The sequence below is a fragment of the Trachypithecus francoisi genome, unplaced genomic scaffold (genome assembly GCF_009764315.1).
Source record: "Trachypithecus francoisi isolate TF-2019V2 unplaced genomic scaffold, Tfra_2.0 Contig00159, whole genome shotgun sequence".
NCBI classification, from domain to species: Eukaryota; Metazoa; Chordata; class Mammalia; order Primates; family Cercopithecidae; genus Trachypithecus; species Trachypithecus francoisi.
In genome coordinates this window covers 25,619-50,118 of record NW_022680496.1, presented here as the reverse complement: position 1 = coordinate 50,118, position 24,500 = coordinate 25,619, and the positions used below count along the sequence as shown (strand labels likewise).

The 24,500-nt window shown below is 43.5% G+C and overlaps 2 protein-coding genes across 3 annotated transcripts in view; one reads left to right on the top strand and one right to left on the bottom strand.

Annotated features, from left to right (window-relative positions):
- Positions 1-24,500, bottom strand: part of ULK2 (unc-51 like autophagy activating kinase 2) — an 89,805-nt gene that overhangs the window by 52,361 nt on the left and 12,944 nt on the right. Inside the window, exons 6-8 of one of the 2 annotated variants that reach the window (XM_033189792.1) lie at positions 21,351-21,433; positions 7,368-7,415; positions 6,637-6,725 (exon numbers count right to left, since the gene is read on the bottom strand). In XM_033189792.1, the coding sequence (XP_033045683.1) occupies positions 6,637-6,725; positions 7,368-7,415; positions 21,351-21,360 (147 nt within the window). In that variant the 5' untranslated portion in view covers positions 21,361-21,433. Of the gene's footprint in view, positions 1-6,636; positions 6,726-7,367; positions 7,416-21,350; positions 21,434-24,500 lie in introns of those variants that run through there. The other variant, XM_033189960.1, reaches the window with a different exon arrangement.
- Positions 22,542-23,071, top strand: LOC117071291 (NADH dehydrogenase [ubiquinone] 1 beta subcomplex subunit 4-like). Its single transcript, XM_033191126.1, has one exon. The coding sequence runs from the start codon at positions 22,682-22,684 to the stop codon at positions 23,069-23,071; it is 390 nt and encodes a 129-aa protein (XP_033047017.1). The 5' UTR covers positions 22,542-22,681.

Below are 24,500 nucleotides of genomic sequence, written 5' to 3'. Positions count from 1 at the left end.
CGGGAATGACTCTTTCTCCAACTCGGGGGATGCCCCTTTGTGAGAAAACAGTGGCGTGGACCAGCAGTGGAGAATTCCAAGTCCAAAAAACGATTGGCCTGTGGCAGTATCCCCGCATCTGCGACCTTTTTTTTTTTTTTGAGATAGAGTCTCAGTGTGTCACCCAGACTGGAGTGCAGTGGCATGATCTCAGCTCACTGCAACCTCTGCCACCCAGGTTCAAGTGATTCTCCTGCCTCAGCCTCCCGAGTAGCTGGGATTACAAGCGTCTGCCACCATGCCTGGCTAATTTTTGTAGTTTTAGTAAAGATGGGGTTTCACCATCTTGGCCAGGCTGGTCTTGAACTCCTGACCTCATGATCCACATGCCTCAGCCTCCCAAAGTGTTGGGATTACAGGTGTGAGCCTGTAAAGATTCCTTGAAATTATCATCTTCACTGACTCAAATTTGTCACATCCTATATATTCCTTAATTCAACACAACCCACTCTGTCTTCAATCCTTGAATAAAATTGCCTTTACTAAGATTATCAATAATTTCTATTGCCAAGTCCAGCAGGTATTTCCCATACTCCTTAAGGTACTTGAACTTTCTGCTCCATCTGTACTGTGGCCCATTCTTCTCAACACTCTGCCCCTTCATTCAGTGACCCTGCAATGTCTTGTTTTTCCTCCTACTTCTTGGGGACTCCTGAGTCTCTTTTGTGAGCACATACTTCTCATTTGCCCCTCAAAAAGGAGGAGCAGAAGAGTACAGAGTTCCCCATGAGCCACCCTCGGCTCCTCACGCTTCAGCTGTTGTATTTATCCGAGCGACCATGCTCACCGTCCCTCCTACCTTTAACTACCACTCACAGAATGATGGTTCCCACTTTTTGATCTCCAGCCAGGATTCTCTCTGACGAGCTCTAGATCCCTTTGTTCACTTGCCTATACAACACATCCGTGCCTGTATGTTAACTCTCACCTTTATATTCCAAAGCACTGCTCCCCAAGTTCCCTCAGAGTGACCTTGCCAGTCAGCCATTGTCACCAGCAAAGTCTCACTCTTCCTCAGGTCCCAAGTTCAAGCAATCTTCAAGACCTGTGAGCTCTTTGCCTTTCTCTTACCTGACTCTTCTCCTTTCCTACTGCCGCCTTAGTTCAGGCTTTGTTCTCAAAACAGTAATGACAAAAATGACAATAATGATGATAAAAGGTGCAAGGGTCTCAAGGTGTTCTCTCTCCGCTAGTGGAGACCTCTGTATTTCCTCTCTCACTCCAACCTAGTCCTCCACCCTGCTTTTGGGAGAATCTAGCTAAAAAACACAGTGGATCACAGCACTCTTCACTTTAAAATCATTCCAATGGCTCACCACAACTTTTTTTTTTTTTTTCAGATGGAGTCTCGCTCTATCACCAGGCTGGGGTGCAGTGGGGTGATCTCAGCTCACTGCAACCTCCGCCTCCCAGGTTCAACCAATTCTCCTGCCTCAGCCTCCCGAGTAGCTGGAACTACAGGCGCACCCCACCATGCCCAGCTTAATTTTTGTATTTTTAGTAGAAATGGGGTTTCATCATGTTGGCCAGAATGGTCTCAATCTCTTGACCTCGTGATCCACCAGCCTAGGCCTCCCAAAGTGCTGGGATTACAGGTGTGAGCCATCGGCCTGGCTCACTACAACTTTTAAGAATGCAGCTGAAATTCATTTGCTTGACCTCCAAATACTGCCAGGGCTCTACCTCTCTAGCTGTCTTTTCCCTTCACCCATCACCAATGCTCTCTACATCCACCAAACTGATCTACTGAGTACAGCCTTGTCCTTTCTGCAGTGATGGAAGAGGCCTATATTTGAGCTATGCACCATGGGAGCCACCAACTAGCTAAGGCTACTAAGCACTTGAAATGTGGCTGGTGTGAATAAGAAAGTGAATTTTAAAATTCACTTAATTTTAACAAATTTAAATGTAAGTGGCCATGGAGAGCTAGAGAGTTCCTTCAGTGGCTCACGCTTTTACGACTTCATGTACGGAAATTCTTCTGCTTACAATATCATTCTTTCACTAATTGATCTAGCAAACTTTCTTCAAAACTCAGCTCAAACAATCCCCTCTTCTGAGTAGCCTTCCTAAATCTTTAGCCTAATTTTGATTTCCCCAATCACATTACCATAGGCAATGAAGATACATATACATATGCTTCTAGCAATGATTGAGCTACCTACCTCTTCTCCATACAATTAAAACCCCCTTAATGTCAGGGACCTGACATTAGTATAAACCAGAACATCACACAATGTAGGTAATCAATAAATGTTATAAAATGAATAAATAGGCTGGGCGAGGTGGCTCACACCTATAATCCTAGCACTCCGGGAGGCTGAGGCAGGCAGATCACCTGAAGTCAGGAGTTCGAGACCAGCCTGGCCAACATGGCGAAACCCTATCTCTACTAAAAATACAAAAATTACCTGGAAGTGGTGGTGCATGCCTGTAATCCCAGCTACTCAGGAGACTGAGACAGGAGAATTGCTTGAACCCAGGAGGTGGAGGTTGCAGTGAGCCGAGATCGCGCCACCGCACTCCAGCCTGGGTGACAGAGTGAGACTCTGTCTCAAATAAATAAATAAATAAATGAATAAATATTCAAGATTTACCATCTAAACAGCATTTAATCTCCAGTCAGTATCATAATTAAAAGAGTGATTTGGAGATTTTATTGTTTATAATTTTTTGTTTTGGGGGGGCCTAGAATTTTTCTAGAATAAAATAGTAGCTAGATATTTACATGAGAATGTAAAAACGACAATGCTATATCGCATGCCTGCGTATCTCAAGCCTCTGTATGAGTCTACACCAGTCCTAGAAAGAAGGAAAGGGATGCATATATGAAATCATCTTATTTTTGACACATTATGTTAAATATAAGGTCTATAAAACCACCCCATTTTCCAATCCCAGTAACTGGAAACTATATACAAAGATTTGTACTTCCCTTTTTCCCCATTGTCTACTATAGTTCCATTTTTTAAAAAGGCTTCCTAAAATGGTGTTTATTGGTTGGTTGGTTGGTTGTTGAGACAGGGTCTCTCTGTACCCACGCTGAAGTGCAGTGGAGCAATCATAGCTCACTGCAACCTCGAAGTCAGAGGCTCAAGCACCCAGCTAATTTTTAATTTTTTTGTAGAGATGGGATTTCACCATGTTGCCCAAGCTGGTCTCAAGCAATCCTCCCACCTTGGCCTTCCAAAGTGCTAGGATTACAGGTGAGAGCAAGCGCACCCAGCTGACCTTATCTGTGTTTTTTTGTTGTTTTTTTTTTTTTTGAGACGAAGTCACAAAGTCTCACTCTGCAGTGGCACAATCTCAGCTCACTGCAACCTCCGCCTCCTCAGTTCAAGCGATTCTCCCACCTCAGCCTCCCAAGTAGCTGGGATTACAGGCGCATACCACCACACCTGGCTAATTTTTGTATTTTTAGTAGAGACAACCTTTCATCGTGTTCGCCAGGCAGGTCCCAAACTCCTGATCTCAAGCAATTTACTCATCTCGGCCTCCGAAAGTGCTGGACTACAGGCATGAGCCACTGAGCCCAGCCCAACCTTATGTTTTAAAGAACTCTAATGAATAAGACATAAAAAGGGTATGTTTATGCCAGTGACTTATTTTATTGTTGGTTTTTTTTTTTTGAGATGGAGTCTCGCTGTTACCCAGGCTGCAGTGCAGTGGTGTGATCTCGGCTCACTGCAGCCTCTGCCTCGTGGGTTCAAGTGATTCTATTGCCTCAGCCTCCTGAGTATCTGGGATTACAGGTGCACGCCGCCATGCCTGGCTAATTTTTGTATTTGAAAAAACACTGAGACAGGGTTTTGGCATGCTGGCCAGGCTGGTCTCAAACTCCTGACCTCAAGTGGTCCACCCGCCTCAGACTCCCAAAGTGCTGGGATTATAGGCATGAACCACCACACCCGGCCATTTTACTGTTTTTCATTTGGTTTGTTTTTTTATTGAGACAGAGTCTTGCTCTGTTGCCCAGGCTGGAGTGCAGTGGCGTGATCTTGGCTCACTGCAACCTCCACCTCCCAGGTTCAAGCAATTCTCCTGCCTCAGTCTCCTGAGTAGCTGGGACTACAGGTGCGTGCCACCACGCCCGGCTAATTTTTTGTGTTTTTAGTAGAGATGGGGTTTCACTATGTTAGCCAGGATGGTCCTGATCTCCTGAACCAGCCACCTCAGCCTCCCAAAGTGTTGGGATTACAGGCTTCGAGTCACCGCGCCCCGATGGATTTTTTTTTTTTTTTTTTTTTAGTAGAGGCAGGTTCTTACTATATTGCCCAGGCTGGCCTTGAACTCCTGGAATCAAGCAATCCTCCCATTTCAGCCTCCCTCACAGCTGAGTCTACACTCATGCCCAGGCACATCTGGCTAATTTTTTTTTTTTTTCAGTAGAGATGGCTAGTCTTGAACTCCTGGGATCAGTCTTCCTGCCTCAGTAAAAATAGGTTTGTCCACCAGAGTTTCTAACACCTAAAAAAGGCCTTCTCTTTCTCCTGCCTCTCTTCACTCCTCCAGTTAGTTCTACATTCAGCTACTCCTTGGCAGCCCTAACCTGGCTGCTATTTTGTTCTCTTTCAACCAACAAAAACCCCAAAATGCTCTCTCCAGTCAAAGAAAATTTCCAGTTCAACATCCTCCCTGCTGGCCTCTCATCCCTCAGTCACACTATCATCCCACAGGCTCCTTTATGTTTGCTCTCCCAAAATTAGATTCTTCCCTGTTGTTCTTTTCTCTAGCACAAGCTTTGCTTTTCATATTACATTGTGTCAAATATATGGTTCATAATAATGGCCACAATTCATTGAGAATTTGCCATGGCTAGACACTTCCCACACATTACTACCAGGACCCTGCAAGCAAAAGTTAATCAAGCCTATGGTCCAGATGAGGACACCATGGCCCACCTCTCTAACTGACCGGCCCAAAGTCACTGAGTGGGCAAGCAGCAGGGCTAGGATTGGTGCCAGCATGCCTGGCTCTTAATTTTTTTAGTTGACCAGAACGTAAGTCTTATTAACATAATCTGCTTTATCTGCTTGGTATGAATTTGCAGGGCTGCGTAAGAAACATTTATTGCCAGTTTTGAGACTTGTCTGTTTGCAACAGGCTACATCTGCATCTGCTTTACCTAACAGTTGCCACCTCCTGCATTATATACTATGTGTCAGACCCTGCATGCAGTAAGTGCTTGCACTCACTTATCCCTGAAGAACCCTACAAGGTAGGTAAATTACGCTCACTTGATATACAAAAAAAGGTGTCCTCGTTAGTATAACAGGTAAGGCACATGGAGGCTGCAAGTCTCTTCCACTTAAACCTCTGAGTTGCCTCACTTTTATGGCTCCCCTACCTTTGTGCCAGAGGCATTCAAGAAATTGATGTCTGGGGCCGGGTGCTGTGGCTCACACTTTGGGAGGCCAAGGTGGGCAGATCACTGGAGGTCAGGAGTTTGAGACCAGCCTGGACAACATAGTGAAACCCCATCTCTACGAAAGATACAAAAAAGGCTGGGCGCGGTGGCTCACGCCTGTAATCCCAGTACTTTGGGAGGCCAAGGTGGGTGGATCACAAGGTCAGGTGTTCAACACCAGCCTGACCAAGATGGTGAAACCCTGCCTCTACTAAAAATACAAAAATTAGCCGGGCGTGGTGGCACGTGCCTGTAATCCCTGCTACTCAGGAGACTCCGGGAGGTGGAGGCTGCAGTGAGCCGAGATCGCGCCACTGCACTCCAGCCTGGGCAACACAGCGAGATTCTGTCTCAAAAAAAAAAAAAAAAGATACAAAAAATTAGCTGGGTGTGGTGGTGTGCACCCGTAGTCCCTGCTACTTGGGAGGCTGAGGCTACAGAATCACTTAAACCCAGGAGACGGAGGTTGTAGTGAGCCAAGATGGCGCCACTACACTCCAGCCTGGGTGACAGAGCAAGACTCCATCTCAAAAAAAAACAAAAAGGAAAAAAAAACCTAAGAGGAAAGCTAGGTAAAACCCTGGGAGAGTGGAGTAGGAAGTGACAAGACTGACCAGAGGCCTCAGGATTAGGAAGAAGTACCGAAATGGGAGGGAACACAGCCATGAAGAAAATGGCTTGGGAGCTTCAGCGAAAGGAAGAGGTTTGAGTAGAAGCCACCTTAAAGCGCCAAAAATCATGATTAAGAGAATCTTAAGTCAGTGAAATCTGGCTCAGAGGTGACTCCTCTATCAGTAGAAATTCCACATACAAAAAAAATCCAAGCTCATGTCTATAGCATTCATATAAAATAAATATTTATTGCCTATCCACCTGTAATGGGTACTCTTTGTAAGTATCATCACCAAAACACCATAGGGTATAAAAAGGTCATACTACTGTACTCACTGTTCAGAGGAAAATGGCCCAGAGAGGTGATATTTCTTTCTGGAGCTTACACAGTAACATATGGGCAGAGGTCCAAATACAGGTCCATTTGACCCAACTATAATGTTATTTCTCCCAAACCTCAATTGTATTAGTAAACATTACACATAAAAGGAATATCCACAGTGTATGTTCATGCTCCATTTGAGAACAGAAGTAATAGCACTAACTCTGAAACTATTTTAAATAAAACCAGAACTTACTGGTGGAGAAGCAAAACGACAAGATGGAGAGCTGCCACAGGAGCTTCCAGAGACAGAACCAGAATACACGGGCACTGGAACTGGGCAAGCTAGAGGAAGAAACACAAATGAACTACATCATTTTGTAGTGCAGTCACATGACCTGTATAATAGAAACACCTGCCAAAACCACTACACCTTTGTGTTCCCCGAAAATTTGCATTCACCTATTTATTACCACATCTGCTGATGAAACTAAAAATGCAGCAATTACTAAAACTATTTCAACTTTGTTTCAGAAGGAAAAATAGAACAGTTATTCAACAAACACAATCGTAGGTATCTAAGAAAATCAGGCCAGGCACAGGGGTTCACTCCTATAATCCCACCACTTTGGGAGGCTGAGGCAGGAGGATCACTTGAGGTCAGGAGTTTGAGACCAGCCTGGCCAACATGGTGAACCCTTGTCTCTACTAAAAATACAAAAATTAGCCAGGTGTGGTGGTACTCGCCTGTAATCCCAGTTACTCCGGAGGCTGAGGCAGGAGAATCACTTGAAACCAGGAGGCAGAGGTTGCACCACTGCACTCCAGCCTGGGTGACAGAGCAAGACTCCATTAAAAAAAAAAAAAAAAAAGTAAATTCAATGAAATTTTAAGAGGCACAATAGAAGATTAATTTTGTAATAAAAATAATTAATTTTTCCTAAAGCTTGCATTCATTAAGTGAAAATACAAAAAATGAGTACTCACATTTTTTTACTGGAACTTGCTCAAGAAAAGGATGGCTAAAAAATGCTTCTGTAACAAGAAATGAGAATGTAACCTTTAAAGAGACAGTGACTAAAATATCAACCAGGTTATTTTTCTCAACGTATTCAACACAACGTCTTTGAGATCAGAATTTAACTTCTTTATATAGCCTCCATTTCCATTAAATATAAAAGCATATTTTTTATAAATCCTCTATAAAAATTATTTTTATAATCATAACAAATTTTAAGTAATTATGAATTTTCAAAACATCTATCACCAACACAACATACTCTGATGCTACTTACACAGACATGTTCTCTAACATATGCCACCCCGCAGTGGACAGCCCCACAGGAGAACTGTGATCTCCAGGCCCGTGTAGAACCCATGTGAACTACAGCTGTTAATTGTCCTAAGAAGAAATTGAGGCAGCTGATTTATACAAAAAACTATCCTTCGCCCCTAGATGTACTCCTAATGCTGGTTTCACATTAAAAAGAGAAAAAACTGGCCAGGCATGGTGGCTCACGCCTGTAAGCCCAGCACTTTGGGAGGCTGAGGCGGGCAGATCACCTAAGGTCAAGAGATTGAGACCATCCTGGCTAACATGGTGAAACCCTGTCTCTACTAAAAATACAAAAAATTAGCCAGGCAAGGTGGCCTGTAGTCCCAGCTGCTCGGGAGGCTGAGGCAGGAGAATGGCATGAATCCTGGAGGTGGAGCTTGCAGTGAGCCGAGATCGCGCCACTGCACACCAGCCTGGGCAAGAGTGAGACTCCGTCTCAGAAAAAAAAAAAAAACTACAAAAAGAATATATTCAATAGTTGTTTCACTATTGACAATAATTCTCATGGTTAACTTCTCAGCAACTCTCAGCTTAACTTCTCCCTAATAGGTATAAATATTTCCAACTACATGAACTTAATTTTATTCCAACTTTACAAACATTAAGAAAATAGGTATTCAGACCATTTCATCTTTTCCCTGACATGGAAACAATTACAGCTATCCTCTACTGAGTATTCGACATTCACTAAGACAATGAACTGGGTGCTTCACAAACCTTATCAGAGGAAATATATCCTCCTATCATGGGTAAGAAAATTAAAAGCACACAAAAGACCACGTTTCTTGTCCAATGTCAAAGAGTTAGTAAGGTGAGGGACTAGAATTCAAATTCCAGTCCATCTTATTTAAATACCAATGTGGATTTCCATATTATACTATACATTAGCAAACCAAAATCCTGGAGTGTATTTCCACAAATCTCTGTTAGTATCACAACTATTACTACAGGAAAAGTCACTTTTTTCCCTAAAAACTACAAGATCAGGGTTAATTTGCTAAGTATTTTCATTAAACATGTCTTCATGATTTCTCTGGTCTGACATTTTCAAGTATTGCTGTTTGTATCTAAGGTAAGAATTAGGTTGGGCCGGGCGTGGTGGCTCACGCCTATAATCCCAGCACTTTGGGAGGCGGAGGTGGGTGGATCAGCTGAGGTCGGGAGTTTGAGACCAGCCTAACAAACATGGAGAAACCCCGTCTCTACTGAAAATACAAAATTAGTGGGCATGGTGGCAAATGCCTGTAATCCCAGCTACTCAGGAGGCTGAGGCAGGGGAATCGCTTGAACCTGGGAGGCAGAGGTTGCGGTGAGCCAAGATCCTGCCATTGCACTACAGCTTAGGCAACAAGGGAGAAACTCCGTCTCCAAAAAAAAAAGCAACTTCCAAAAACTCTAAGACAAACTGAGGAGACCCACACAGAGATACAGAATCAAACTTTCAAAAGACAGAGAGAATCTTGGAAAAAGCAAGAGAGAAGCAACTTGTAATGTACAGGGATTCTTAATAAGAATATCACCCAATTTCCCATCAGAAATCTTGAGGCCAGAAGGCAGTGGGATATTATCTAAAGTGTTGAAAGAAAAAAAAAAAAGTAAACTGAGAATTCTACATTCCACAAAACTGTCCTTCAAAACTCAGGAAGAAATTAAAATATCTCCAGAAAAACAAAAGCAGAGGGAATTCATTACCATAACAAGACCTCCCCTATAAGAAATGTTAAAGAGAGTACTTCAGGTTGAAATGAAAAGAGCTAGACAGTAAAGAAAAGCCACATGAAGACATAAAGATCTCTGGAAAAGATAAATGCAACAGAAATTTAAAATCTAATAGTACTGTAATTTTGGTTTGTAATTTTACTTTTCACTTTCTACAGAGTTCAAAAGACAAATGCATTAAATTATAAAGACATAATTTGTGATATCAACATAAAGGGGGGACAGACCAATACAGAAGTAGTTTTTGTATGCAACTAGAGTTAAGTTAATATGAATTCAGTAACTTTAGATGTTATATGTAATCCCCAGGTAACCACAAGGAAAAATATACACAAAAGGAAATGAGAAGGGAATCAAAACACATCACTATTAAAAAAAAAACCAAACAACACAAGAGAGCAGTAATGGAATAAATGTGGGACAAAAAAGCTGTAAGACATAAAAATAGTGAAATGGCAAAAATCTTTCCTTATCAGTAATTACTTTAAATGTAAATAGATCTCCCTAGGCAGGGATTGGCAAAGTAGATTAAAAGGAAATAATCCAACTATAAACTGTCTGTAAACAAAGACTCCCTTTAGGCCATGTGAGGTGGCTCACGCCTCTAATCCCAAGCAGATCGCTTAAGCTCAGGAATTCAAGACCAGTGAAACCAAAAATACAAAAAACTTAGCCAGGCATGGTGCTGCACATCTGTGGAACCAGCTGAAGTGAGAGGATAGCTTGAATTTGGGACACCGAGGTCGCAGTGAGCTGAGATTGTGCCACTGCACTCCAGCTTGGGTGAAAGAGTGAGACTCCGTCTCAAGAAAAAAAGAAAAAAAAAGAAAAAGAAAAAGAGACTCGCTTTAAATTTAAAGACACAAATATATTGAAAGCAAAATGATGGAAAAAACTATTCCAAGCAAAAGAGAAGTGCAAGGTTGGCTATCAGACAAAATAGAATTTGAATTGAAAACTGTTATAAAAGAAAAAAAGTACATTAAATAAGTCCAGGTACAGTGGCTTAAGCCTGTAATCCTAGCACTTTAGGAGGCTGGAGGCGGGTGGATCGTTTGAGCTCAAGAGTTCAAGATCAGCCTGGGAAACATGGTGAAACCCCTCTCTACAAAAAAATACAAAAATTAGCCAGGTATCGTGGCTTGCACCTGTAGTCCCAGCTACTTGGGGGGCAGACATGAGAGGATCGCTTGAGCCCAGGAGCAGAGGTTGCAGTGAGCCAAGATTGCACCACTGCGCTCCAGCCTAGGTGACAGAATAAGACCCTGTCTCAAAGAAAAAAAAAAAAAAAGGGCTAGGCGCGGTAGCTCATGCCTGTAATCCCAGAACTTTGGGAGGCTGAGGAGGGCGGATCACAAGGTCAGGAGTTCAAGACCAGCCTGACCAACATGGTGAAAACCCGTCTCTACTAAAAATACAAAAATTAGCTGGGCATCACGTGATGGCAGGCACCTGTAGTCCCAGCTACCCGGGAGGCTGAGGCAGGAGACTTGCTTGAACCTGGGAGGTGGAGGTTGTTGCAGTGAGCCGAGATCACATCACTGCACTCCAGCCTGGGCGACAGAGACTCCGTCTCAAAAAAAAAAAAAGACATTAAATAATGATAGAAGGGTCAATTAACCAAGCAAATTTAAGATTTATAAACATCAGAGCCCCAAAATACATGAAGCAAACATTGACAACTGAAGTGACAAGGAGATGTGTACAACAATAGTTGCAGACTTCAATATCCCACCTTCAGTAATGCATAGGATAGCCAGCTACAGCATCAATAAGGAAATGGAGGCACTTAACAATGCTATGAACTAACTGGACCTAACAGACACACAAAGTACTCTAGTCTCCGAGAGCAGAGCATATATTTTTCTTAAGTGCACGTGAGACATTCTCCAAAACAGACCACACCTTAGGCCACAAAACAAGTCTTAATAATTTTTTTTTTTTAATCAGAGACAATGTCGCGCTCTGTTTTTCAGGCTGGAATGCAGGGGTGCAATTAGCTCACTGCAGCATCAAACTCCTGGGCTGAAGCAATCCCTCTTACCTCAGGCTCCCAAGAAGCTGGAACTAAAGGTGCACACCACTACACCCAGCTAATTTTTAAAATTTTTTGTAGAGACAGGTTCTCACTATGTTGCCCTGGCTAATCTCAAACTCCTGGCCTCACGCAGTCCTCCTTCCTCAGCCTCTCAAAGCACTAAGGTTACAGATATGAGCCACCATGTCTGGCCCATAAATTTCAAAAGACTGTAATCATGGTGATTGATTATCTTTTCCAATCACAATGGAATAAAAGTAGATATCGAGGGCTGGGCACAGTGGTTCATTCCTGTCCTTTTGAGATTCTGTTCAAAAAAAAAAGAGGCCGGGCGCGGTGGCTCAAGCCTGTAATCCCAGCACTTTGGGAGGCCGAGACGGGCGGATCACGAGGTCAGGAAATCGAGACCATCCTGGCTAACATGGTGAAACCCCGTCTCTACTAAAAATACAAAAAACTAGCCGGGCGAGGTGGCGGGCGCCTGTAGTCCCAGCTACTCGGGAGGCTGAGGCAGGAGAATGGCGTGAACCCGGGAGGCGGAGCTTGCAGTGAGCCGAGATTGCGCCACTGCACTCCAGTCTGGGCGACAGAGCGAGACTCCGCCTCAAAAAAAAAAAAAAAAAAAAAAAAAAGAAACTAGAAATCAATAAGAGGAAATAACGGGAAAACCCACAATATGTAGAAATTAAACAAAACACTCTTGTTTTAGTCTGTTTTCACACACTATACAGAACTACTTGAGGCCGGAGCAATGGCTCATGCCTGTAATCCCAGCACTTTGGGAGGCCCGGGCAGGCTGATCGCTTGAGAACAGAAGAAATTCAAGACCAGCTGGACAACATGGTGAAACTCGGTCTCTACTAAGAAAACAAAAATTAGCCAGGCGTGGCAGCACGCAGCTGTAATTCCAGCTATTCAGGAGCCTGAGGCAGGAGAATCGCTTGAACCCAGGAAGTGGAGGTTGCAGTGAGCCAAGACTGCTCCACTGCACTCCAGCCTGGGTGACAGAGCAAGACTCTGTCCCTAAAAAAAACATAACAGGCCGGGCGCGGTGGCTCAAGCCTGTAATCCCAGCACTTTGGGAGGCCAAGGCGGGTGGATCACGAGGTCAGGAGATCGAGACCATCTGGCTAACACGGTGAAACCCCGTCTCTACTAAAAAATGCAAAAAACTAGCCGGGCGAGGTGGCGGGCGCCTGTAGTCCCAGCTACTTGGAGGCTGAGGCAGGAGAATGGCGTAAACCCGGGAGGTGGAGCTTGCAGTGAGCTGAGATCCGGCCACTGCACTCCAGCCCGGGCGACAGAGCGAGACTCCGTCTCAAAAAAAATAAATAAATAAAAAAATAACAAAACAAAACAACTACCTGAGACTGGCCAGTTTATGAAGAAAAGAGGTTTAATTTAGTTCTCCATGGCTGGGGAGGTTTCAAAAACTTACAATCATGGCAGAAGGCGAAGGGGAAGCAAGCATGTCTTACCATTGCAGAGCAGGAAGGAGATGTACCACACTTTCAAACCATTAGATCTTGTGAGAACTCACTATCGCGAGAACAGCATGGAGGAAATCCGCGCCCTTGATTCACTCACCTCCCACCACGCCCCTCCCCAGACACATGGGGATTACAACTCAAGATGAGATCTGGGTGGGACATAGAGCCAAATAATACTAACTCTGAAGCAACCATTGAGTCAAAGAAGTCATAAAGGGAAATAAGAAAATATCTTGAGACAAATGAAAATGAAAACACAACATACTAAACTTCCGGGATGTAGCAAAAGCAGTAGTAAGAGGGAAAAATATACCTGTAAACACCTCCTTTAAAAAAGAAGAAATGGGGCCACATGCAGTGCCCCACGCCTACACTCCCAGCACTTTGGGAGGCCAACGTGGGCAGATTACTTGAGGCCGGGAGTTCAAGACCAGCCTGGCCAACATGGTGAAAGCTCGTCTCTACTAAAAATACAAAAAAATTAGCCAGGTGTGGTGGCGGGCACCTGTAATCTCAGCTGCTCGGGAGGCTGAGGCAGAAGAATTGCTTTAGCCCAGGCGGCGGGGGTTGTAGTGAGCCCAGATTGTGCTGCTGTACTCCAGCCTGGGTGACAGAGCAAGACTCTGTCTCAAAAAAAGAAGAAATAGGCCAGGCATGCTGGCTCACACTTGTAATCCCAGTATTTTAGGAGGCTGAGGCGGGTGGATCACCCAAGATCAGGAGCTTGAGACCAGCCTAGCTAACATGATGAAACCCTGTCTCTATTAAAAATACAAAATATTAGCCAGGCATGGTGACGTGAGCCTGCAGTCCCAGCTACTCTGGAGGCTGAGGCAGAAGTATCGCTTGAACCCAGAAGCTGGATGGAGGTCGCAGTGAGCTGAGATGGCGCCACTGCACTCCAGCCTGGGTGACAGAGCAAAACTCTGTCTCAAAAAAAAGAAACATCTAATCAATAAGCTAACTGCATGCTTATGGAACTAGAAAAACAGCAAACTAAGTCCAAAACTAGTAGAAGCAAAGAAATAATAAAGATTGGAGTCAAATAATAAAGATTGGAGATAAATAAAACATTTTCTTTTTTTTCCTCTTTTTAGAGAGGGTCTCACTCTGTCATCAAGGCTGGGGACGCTGGCATGATCACAGCTCACTGTAGCCTTGACCTCCAAGGCTTAAGCAATCCTCTCAGCTCAGCCTCCTGAGTAGCTGGGACTACAGGCCCACACCACAACACCAGCTAATTTTTTTATTTTTAGTAGTAGGGTTTCACCATGTTGTCCAGGCTGGTCTCAAACACCTGAGTTCAAGTGATCTGCCCACCTCAGCCTCCCAAACTGCTGGGATTACACATGTGAGCCACCATGCCCAGCTGTGCTTGAACTTTTAATGCGTTCCCCAAGCCACGCAGAGATCAATGGACAAAGGATGGTAACTTACTGTCTCGAAGCACCACCTTTGACCAATCACTGGCTGACCACTAAAAATTGTAGACAGGGGTGATCCCTAGGAAACTGGGCTTTATAATTTTTTTAACTGAAAAAAATACAAAAACAACTTTGGAGATAAATCAATGTTAAAAAAAATGCAAGGAAAACAATATTCCACGGATTTGGTCCAGGCAAATTACTAAACAAATAGAACAATCCGACGAGGCATCGTGGCTCATGCCTGTGATCCTAGCACTTTGGGAGGCCGAGGCTGGCAGATCACTTAAGGTCAGGAGTTCATGACTAACCTGGCCAACATGGTGAAATCCATCTCTACTAAAAATACAAAAATTCGCCAGGCGTAGTGGTGTGCGCCTGTAATCCCAGCTACTTGGGAGGCTGAGGCAGGAGAATCGTTTGAACTCGGGAGGTGGAGGTTGCAGTGAGCTGAGTTGTGTCCTTGCACTCTGACCTAGGCAACACAGTAAGACTTTGTCTCAAAAAAAAAAAAAAAAAAAGAACAACCCCCAATTGGGAGAGGGGGAGGGTGCAAATCTCAAGTTGCTATTTGTATTGTACAAAATGTTTGATTTTCAGCAAAAAACTGCAAGGCATACAAAGCAACAAAGAAGTATGACCCATACACAGGGGTATGAAGCAATCAATAGAAACTGTCATGAGAGGGCCAAATGTTGGACTTAGCAAAGACTTTAAAGCAGTTATTTTATTTATTTATTTATCTTTTTGAGACGGAGTCTCGCTGTGTCGCCTGGGCTGGAATGCAGTGGCCGGATCTCAGCTCACTGCAAGCTCCGCCTCCCGGGTTTACGCCATTCTCCTGCCTCAGTCTCCCAGTAGCTGGGACTACAGGCGCCCACCACCTCGCCCGGCTAGTTTTTTTGTATTTTTTAGTAGAGAGGGGGTTTCACCGTGTTAGCCAGGATGGTCTTGATCTCCTGACCTCATGATCCATCCGTCTCGGCCTCCCAAAGTGCTGGGATTACAGGCTTGAGCCACCGCACCTGGCCTAAAGCAATTATTATAAATACATTTTTAAAAATAGAGAAAGCCAGCCGGGTATAGTGGCTCATGCTTGTAATCCCAGCACTTCAGGAGGCCGAGGTGGGTGGGTCATGTGAACCTAGGAGTTCGAGACCAGCCTGGCCCACACGGTGAAACCCCAACTCTACTAAAAATACAAAAAATTAGCTGGGCATGGTGGAGGGTGCCTGTAGTCCCACCTATGCAGGAGACTGAGGCAGGAGACAGTGACTCATCAAATAAAGAATATCAAGAAAAAGACGGAAATTATAAAAAAGAACCAAATGGCAATTCTGGAGTTAAAAAGTACAATAACTGAATAAAATAATCAGCAAACCTGAGAACAGATCAATAGATATTTCCAATCTGAAAAACTCTAAGGAAAAAACAATATGGAAAAATGAACAGACTCAGATGTGGGATATTATCAAGCATAGACCATTAAGTGCACATAATGGGAGTCTCAGAGAAGAGAAAGAGAAAGGGACAGAATGAATATTTTAAGAAATGATGGTTGACAACTCCCCAAATTCGGTGAAAAACATTTATTTATAAATCAAAAAAGATCAATAAACTCCAAGCAGGATAAACACAGAGATACACATCCAGACAGATCACAGTTAAAATTGTTGAAAATCTAAGACAGAGAAAAATCTCAAAAGCACTAGGAGAAAAATGACTCATCAGCCACTAAGGAAACTAGTAAGATTAACAGGTGACCTCTCATCAGAAACAACGGAGGCCAGAAAGCAGTAAGATGACATAGTCAAAGTACTGGCTGGAGAAAATCCTAACAACCAAGAATTCAGTATCTACCAAAAAAAACACTTTTCCAAAGTGAAGGCAAATAAAGGGAAATAATGACATTCCCAGATAAATGAAGATTCTGAGAATCTGTATAAAGAGCATTGGTAATTATGCAGATAATTATAGAAGAGTACATTATGTATTTTTCTCTTAACCAATTTAAAGGACAACTGTATAAAATAATTATAAAACTGTACTACTGGGTTTTGTTTGTAACATACAAAAATTAATATATATGACAACACAAAAGAGGAAAGGAATGGAATTATATGAGCTAAAAAAAAATGACACCAAACAAAAAAGAGATACAAAAAAATACAAAAAGAAAAAAAAAAGACACCAAACAGTAACTTGAGTCCATAAGAATAAATGAAGAGTGCCGGAAATGATAAATGTATAGGCTAAAATAATACTCTAAGGCGGGGCATGATGGCTCACACCTGTAATCTCAGCACTCTGGGAGGCCGAGGCAGGATGTTTGCTTGAACCCAGGAGTTGGCAACCAGCCTGGGCAATATGGCAAAAACCTCTCTACAAAAAATTTAAAAATTAGCTGGGCGGGTGCAGCACACCAACATGGCACGAGTATACATATGTAACAAACCTGCACGTTATGCACATGTACCCTAGAACTTAAAGTATAATAAAAAAAAAAAAAAAAATTAGCTGGGCATGGTGGTGTGCACTTGTAGTCCCAGCTACATAGAAGTTTCAGGCAGGAGGATCACTTGAGCCCAAGAGGTCAAGGCTGCAGTGAGGCATGTTTGTACCACTGTACTTAGGCCTGGATGCAGAGTAAGACTCTGTCTCAGAAAAAAAAAAAGAGAAACACACAAAAAGATACTATACATGCTTTTCACCTTTCTTCTCCTCACTTCTTTAAAAGAGGTAAGACTGAGCCGGGCGCGGTGGCTCAAGCCTGTAATCCCAGCACTTTGGGAGGCCGAGACGGGTGGATCACGAGGTCAGGAGATCGAGACCATCCTGGTTAACACGGTGAAACCCCGTCTCTACTAAAAAAAAACTACAAAAAACTAGCCGGGCGAGGTGGCAGGCACCTGTAGTCCCAGCTACTCGGGAGGCTGAGGCAGGAGAATGGCGTGAGCCCGGGAGGCGGAGCTTGCAGTGAGCTGAGATCCGGCCACTGCACTCCAGCCTGGGCGACAGAGCGAGACTCCGTCTCAAAAAAAAAAAAAAAAAAAAAAAAAGAGGTAAGACTGTATAAAGCAATAGTTGTAACACTGCACTGCTGAGATTACAACATAGACATAATATGTGAGACAATAACAGCACAAAGGGAAGAGCAAATGAAGCCATATTAACGGAACAAAGCTTCTATATTTTAATGGAATTCAACTACTTTTTTGTTTTGCTTTTGTTTTTGTTTTTTTTGGAGACAGAGTCTCACTCTGTCAACCAGGCTGGAGGAGTGCAGTGGCAAGATCTTGGCTCACTGCAAGTTCCGCCTCCCGGGTTGATGCCATTCTCCCGCCTCAGCCTCCTGAGTAGCTGGGACTACAGGCACCTGCCACCATGCCCGGCTAATTTTTTTGGTACTTTTAGTAAAGATGGGGTTTCACCACGTTAGCCAGGATGGTCTTGGTCTCCTGACCTCATGATCCGCCCACCTCAGCCTCCCAAAGTGCTGGGATTACAAATATGAGCCACCACGCCCCGCCTCAACTAGTATTTATATAAAGTAGATTGTGATAAATTAAGATGCATACTGTAATCCCTAGATCAATCATTAAAAAAAATAACAAATAGCACAAAAAAGCCAGAAGACTCAATGAAAGAATTTAAACAGTACACTAGAAAATAATCTATTTTCACTAGGCACAGTGGCTCATACCTGTAATCCCAGCACTTTGGGAGGCTGAGGCAAGAAGACTGCTTGGAGCCAGGAGTTCGAGAATAGCGCTGGCAATATTGTGAGACCCTATCCCTACAAAAGGGTAAAAAAATTAGCCGACTGGGCTGGGCCCCGTGGCTCACGCCTGCAATCTCAGCACTTTGGGAGGCCAAGGCAGGTGGATCCCCTGAGGCCGGGAGTTCGAGACACGCCTAAACAACATGGCAAAACCCCCATCTCTACTAAAAAAAAAAAATACAAAAATTAGGCCAGGCACAGTGGTTCACGCCTGTAATCCTAGCACTTTGGGAGGCTGAGGCAGGCCGGATCATGAGGTCAGGAGTTCGAGACCAGCCTGGCCAACATGGTGAAACCCCATCTCTACTAAAAATACAAAAATTAGCTGGGTATAGGGGCGTGCTCCTGTAATCCCAGTTACTCAGGAGGCTGAGGCAGGAGAATCGCTTGAACCCAGGAGACAGAGGTTGCAGTGAGCAGAGATCGCGTCTCTGCACTCCAGCCTGGGCGACAGAGCGAGACTCCGTCTCAAAAGAACAAACAAGCAAACAAAATTAGCAGGGCATGGTGGCAGGCGCTTGTAATCCCAGCTACTTGGGAGGCTAAGAAGAATGGCTTGAACCTGGGAGGCAGAAGTTGCAGTGAGTCAAGATCGTGCCACTGTACTCCAGCCTGGGCAACAACAGCAAAACTTCGTCTCAAAAACCAAACAAAACAGGCCGGGCATGGTGGCTCACACCTGCAATCCCAGCACTTTGGGAGGCTGAGGTGGGCAGATCACAAGGTCAGGAGTTCAACACCAGCCTGGCCAAGATGGTGAAAAACCCTGTCACTACTAAAAATATAAAAAATTAGCCGGGCGTGGTGGCGAGTGCCTGTAATCCCAGCTACTCGGGACGCTGAGGCAGAGAACTGCCTGAACCCAGGAGGCGGAAGTTGCAGCGAGCCAACATCGTGCCACTGCACTCCAGCCTGGGTGACAGAGCGAGACTCCGTTTCAAAAACAAAACAAAGCCGGGTGCCGTGGCTGACGCCTGTAATCCCAGCACTTTAGGAGGCTGAGATGGGCAGATCACGAGGTCAGGAGATCCAGACCATCCTGGCTAACACGCTGAAACCCTGTCTCTACTAAAAATACAAAACAATTAGCCAGACATAGTGGCGGGCACCTGTAGTCCCAGCTACTCAGGAGGCTGAGGCAGGAGAATGGCGTGAACCCGGGAGGCAGAGCTTGCAGTGAGCTGAAATCGCGCCACTGCACTCCAGCCTGGGCGACTGAGTGAGATACCGTCTCAAAACAATTAATTAATTAATTAAATTAACAAAACAAAAAATTAGCCGACTGTGGTGATGCAGGCTTGTAGTCCCAGCTATTAAGGAAGCGGAGGTGGGAGAATCACTTGCGCCGAGGAGTTCAAGGTTGCAGTGAGCTACGATCACACCACTGCATTCCCAGTCCAGCCTGGGTAATACAGTGAGGCCTTTTCTCAAATAAAGGGGAAAAAAAAAGAGAAAATAATCTATTTAATAAATATTGCTGGGCATGGTGGCTCACATCTGTAATCTCAGCATTTTGGCAGGCCAAGGTGGGTAGATTGCTTGAGCCCAGGAGTTTGAGACCAGCCTAGACAACATAACGAAACCCTGTCTCTACAAAAAAATACAAAAATTAGCCAGGGGTAGTGTTGGACACCTGTAGTCCCAGGTACTGGGCAGGCTGAGGTTGGAGGATCACCTGAGCCTGGGGAAGTCGAGGCTGCAGTGAGCCATGATCATACCACTGCACTCCAGCCTGGGTGACAGACTAAAATCCTGTCTCAAAAAAAAATTTTTTTAATTAAATAAATAAATAGCAACCACAGGCTGACAACTCCCCAATCTGCCCCCAGTCTAGACTTTTCTGAAATTCAAGTGCACTTCTGACATCCACCCTTAGACATCCAATGGTTATCTTAAATGTAACATATCCAACAGAAACTCATCTTGTCCCCATTGCCTGCTCTATCCATACAGTCTTTCCCATCAGTGTAACTGACAACATCCTTTCAGCTGATCAGGCCAAAAACTTTGGAGTCATCCTTGAGTCTTCTCTCTCACACCCTCAGATTCAATTCTTCAGTGAATGCCGTTGCCTCTACCTCCAGAAAGACTTCTTACCACCTCCACTGCTATTATCCTAGTCGAAGCTACACTCATCTCTCACCTGGGTAACGACAAGAGTCTCCTGATTAGTCTCCCAGCTTCTGCTCTTCCCCTTATATGCACACAGTCTATTCTCAAGCAGCAGCCAGCTTGATCCTTTCTAAAAACATTAGTCAGATCACTTTTCCTCCACTCAAAACTCTCTAATGGCTCCCATCACACTTTGTGGGAAAACCCAAGTCTTCAACTGGCTTTCTAGTTGTTCCTCAAGCTTACAGGCATGTTCCCAGCCCTAAGCATTTGTATTGGCTGTTCACTCTGCTTAAAAAGCTCTTCCCACAGATATCCTATGGCTCACTCTCATTTCAAGTCAAGTCTTTGTTCAAATGTCACTTTCTCAATAAGGTCTTCACTGACTATCTTATTTAAAATTTCAAGGCCGGGCGCGGTGGCTCAAGCCTGTAATCCCAGCACTTTGGGAGGCCGAGACGCGCGGATCACGAGGTCAGGAGATCGAGACCATCCTGGCTAACCCAGTGAAACCCCGTCTCTACTAAAAATACAAAAAAACTAGCCGGGCGAGGTGGCGGGCGCCTGTGGTCCCAGCTACTGGGGAGGCTGAGGCAGGAGAATGGCATAAACCCGGGAGGCGGAGCTTGCAGTGAGCCAAGATCTGGTCACTGCACTCCAGCCTGGGCGACAGAGCGAGACTCCGTCTCAAAAAAAAAAAAATAAAAAAAATAAAAAAATAAAATAAAATAAAATTTCAATCCCCACCCCCACTCCACCCCCACTTCTTTATTCCCACAATACTTAGCAACTTCTAATATAATATGTAACTATGGTTTTTAATTTGTTTCTTGTCTCTCTCTACCACTAGAATATATACTACATGAGGACAGTGATTTTATTACTCTATCTCCCATACCTAGAACATAGTAATAAACACTCAATAAATATTTACGCAACTAGTGAAGAAAATAAACAAAAAGAAAAGCGAAACTGACTTCAATTTTCTTCTGAAATCTCTATTTTTTAAATCTTTCAGCACATAAAACAATGAAGTTAGAAAGCATGCAAAAGTTGAAACTATTTCTTACCAAAGTCCATTCTATCTTTTTGGTTTCTCTGAAGCAAACCCAAAAGGAGATTAGCCAAATAAGGTGATGTTTCTCTGGGAATACTGGGGGAAAGGAAAAACACAACCACCTAAGTGATAAGTTTATATATATAAACAACATTAATTTTTGCCTTCCATATAGTAAACTAAAACATGTATGTGGTTTCACAAATACCAATACATTTATACCAAGAAGACCATGTAAGAGTCATCTAAAGAAGGAAAAAAAAGCACTAAACTGCCTTTGAGAAATAGCATCAAATTGAGAAGATTCCTGTACTGTGCTTGTTGTTATCTGAGTATCTGCAGGAGTAAGGCACCTCACAAGCCCAATGTGGAGTTTTACCATGACTTCAATCTTGCACTAATAGTTGCTATAATGTTCTCTATTACAAAATAGCCACCTCCATTTCCATCTGGAAAAGGGCAGCACTTAAACACAAGTGAGAACTAATACAACTTCCTAACATCCAATATGAAAACAACAAGCAATAGGAAAATGAGTGAAGCAATAGAAGTACACAATTCAAAGAATAAGAATTACAAAAATATATTAAACAGGCTGGGCACGGTGTCTTACGCCTGTAATCCTAGCACTTTGGGAGGCCAAGGGTCCTCAAGGATCACTTGAGGTCAGGAGTTCAAGACCAGCCTGAACAACATGGTGAAATCCTGTCTCCACTAAAAATACAAATATTAGCCGGGCGTGGTAGCCTGCCTGTAGTCACAGCTACCTGGGAGGTTGAGGCAGGAAAATGGCTTGAAATCGGGAGGTGGACGTTGCAGGGAGCCAAGATCATGCCACTGCACTCCAGCCTGGCAATAGAACAAGACTCTATCTCAAAAAAAAAAAAAGAAAAAGAAAAAGAAAATGATATTAAACAAGTACAAAGGAGCCAAACTCACTAATGAAGAGAACAATCTAAATTAAATTAATAGCTAACTGGTCCTTATGCATTTGTACAGCATCAAATCCGCTAACATTCTGTGTTGGTAAAAATGAGGGAAAAGGGGCAGTCTTCTATCTTGCTGTATTCACTGGGATAGCCTATTTGGAAAGTGTATCTTTTGGTCTGACAATTCCATTTCTAGGAGTCCAAACTAACAAAATGCACACAAAGGTGTACACACACACACACACACACACACACACACACACATATATACATACACACTTCACTAGAGCCTGTTTGTAGTGACCAAAAAATGAAAACAGGGATCTGATTAAATAAAATAATGTACATCTATGGGACTCTCTGTGGCATTTAAAAGCATACACTGGCAGGTGCAGTTGTGCCCTGGGTCACCAAGATGTCGTTCCCAAAGTATACTCCATCGCGCCTGGCCACTCTGCCCCCAGCCCTCGACCCAGCCAAATACGACATATCTCCAGAAACCCGACGGGCGCAAGTTGAGCCATTGGCCATAAGAGTCCGGCTGAAACGAGAGTACCTGCTTCAGTACAACCACCCCAACTGCAGAGGGCTCATCGAAGATCCTGCCTTGATTCGTTGGACCTATGCAAGATCAGCAAATACCTACCCTAATTTCAGACCCACTCCTAAAAACTCACTCTTGGGAGCTCTGTGTGGACTTGGACCCCTCTTCTTCTGCTATTATGTTTTCAAAACTGACAGGGACAGGAAAGAAAAGCTCATCCGGGGAGGAAAATTGGGTCAGACATTTAATCTCTCATGTTAAGTCTGTCGTATGTACTCCTGCCTACATAAATAGTCTATTAATCATTAAAAAACAACAACAAAAAAAGCATACAGTTGGCCAGGTATGGTGGCTCACATCTATAATCCCAGCACTTTAGGAGGCCAAGGTGGGAGGATCACTTGAGGTCAGGAGTTCAAGATCAGCCTGGCCAACATGGTGAAACCCCGTCTCTACTAATAAAAAAAAATACAAAAATTAGCCAAGTGTGGTGGTGGGCACCTACAGTCCCAGCTACTAGGGAGGCTGAGGCAGGAGAATTGCTTGAACTAGGGAGGCGGAGGTTGCAGTGAGCCTAGATCGTGCCACTGCACTCCAGCCTGGGCAACAGAGCAAGACTCTAGTCTCAAAATAAAAAAGCATACAGTGGCCTTCCACATCCTGTTGAGGAACATCATCTGTGATGTACTACAAAGTAAAAAACAGAAGGACACTGCAAACAACTCACAAAATATGATGTAATTTGTCTTAAACTATGTGTGTGTATAAATACATACATAAACAAGCACTCATCTCAAGATACAAGTTCAAGAGAAAACAAAAGGAAAACAAGCACTCAAACATGTATAAAGAACTCCCACAAAAACTATGTAGAAAGAGACACAGCAAACTCTTGTTACCCCTAAAGAAGAGAGCAAAGCTGTGGGGAATTCACTTTCTACTTTCTGCGTATCTATTCTGTCCATATTACCCTCCCCACAAGGAACACATGTAACTTCCGTATCTTTTTCTTTCAAATTTACATTTTAAAAAAGAAAAAAAAGAGTACAGTACTACACAGACACCTATGATGTGCCAGCAATTTTCCAATTTGCTATAACAAATGCTTTCACATTATCAACTAAAAAAGAATTCAAAAATGAGAATACATAAAACACAAACAGTTCAAATAAACAACACTGTGTTCACAAATAGTAAAACCCAGTGTAATCTAAATACATACCTAGGCATTAAGCTCCTGTTTTTTTCATAAAACATCCTTAAGTCTTGAGGACTATTAGCCTATTAATAAAAAAAAGATTTAATTTCCTAAACAATGGGGGCAAAACTTCCAAATCATATGATTGACACTCATATTCTTTTTTTTAACGGATTGAGGGAGTGGGAGTTTCAAGGAAGGGATTCAGAGGAAAGGAGGGAAAGTATGAGGGAGGAAGGAAAGAGAGATGACGCTCATATTCTTGCCAGAGAACATAGATTCTCAACTTGAAAGCCATGGATTGCTGAAGGAGCCATAACTGGTCATTACGAAGTCATAAAACCTATGACATTGTGTGAAAATTCTGTACATCTGAGTATAATGTACCTTTTCTGAGGTACCTTTTCTGAGGTCAGACTCTCAGAGGAGCCTGAAACTTAGAATAGATTAAGGGTCACTATTCTGAAGGTTACATGGCCTGCCCAATAAGTA

Excerpts from the sequence above, each read along its gene's own strand:
- LOC117071291 (XM_033191126.1), top strand. The coding sequence starts at position 22,682 with ATGTCGTTCCCAAAGTATACTCCATCGCGCCTGGCCACTCTGCCCCCA.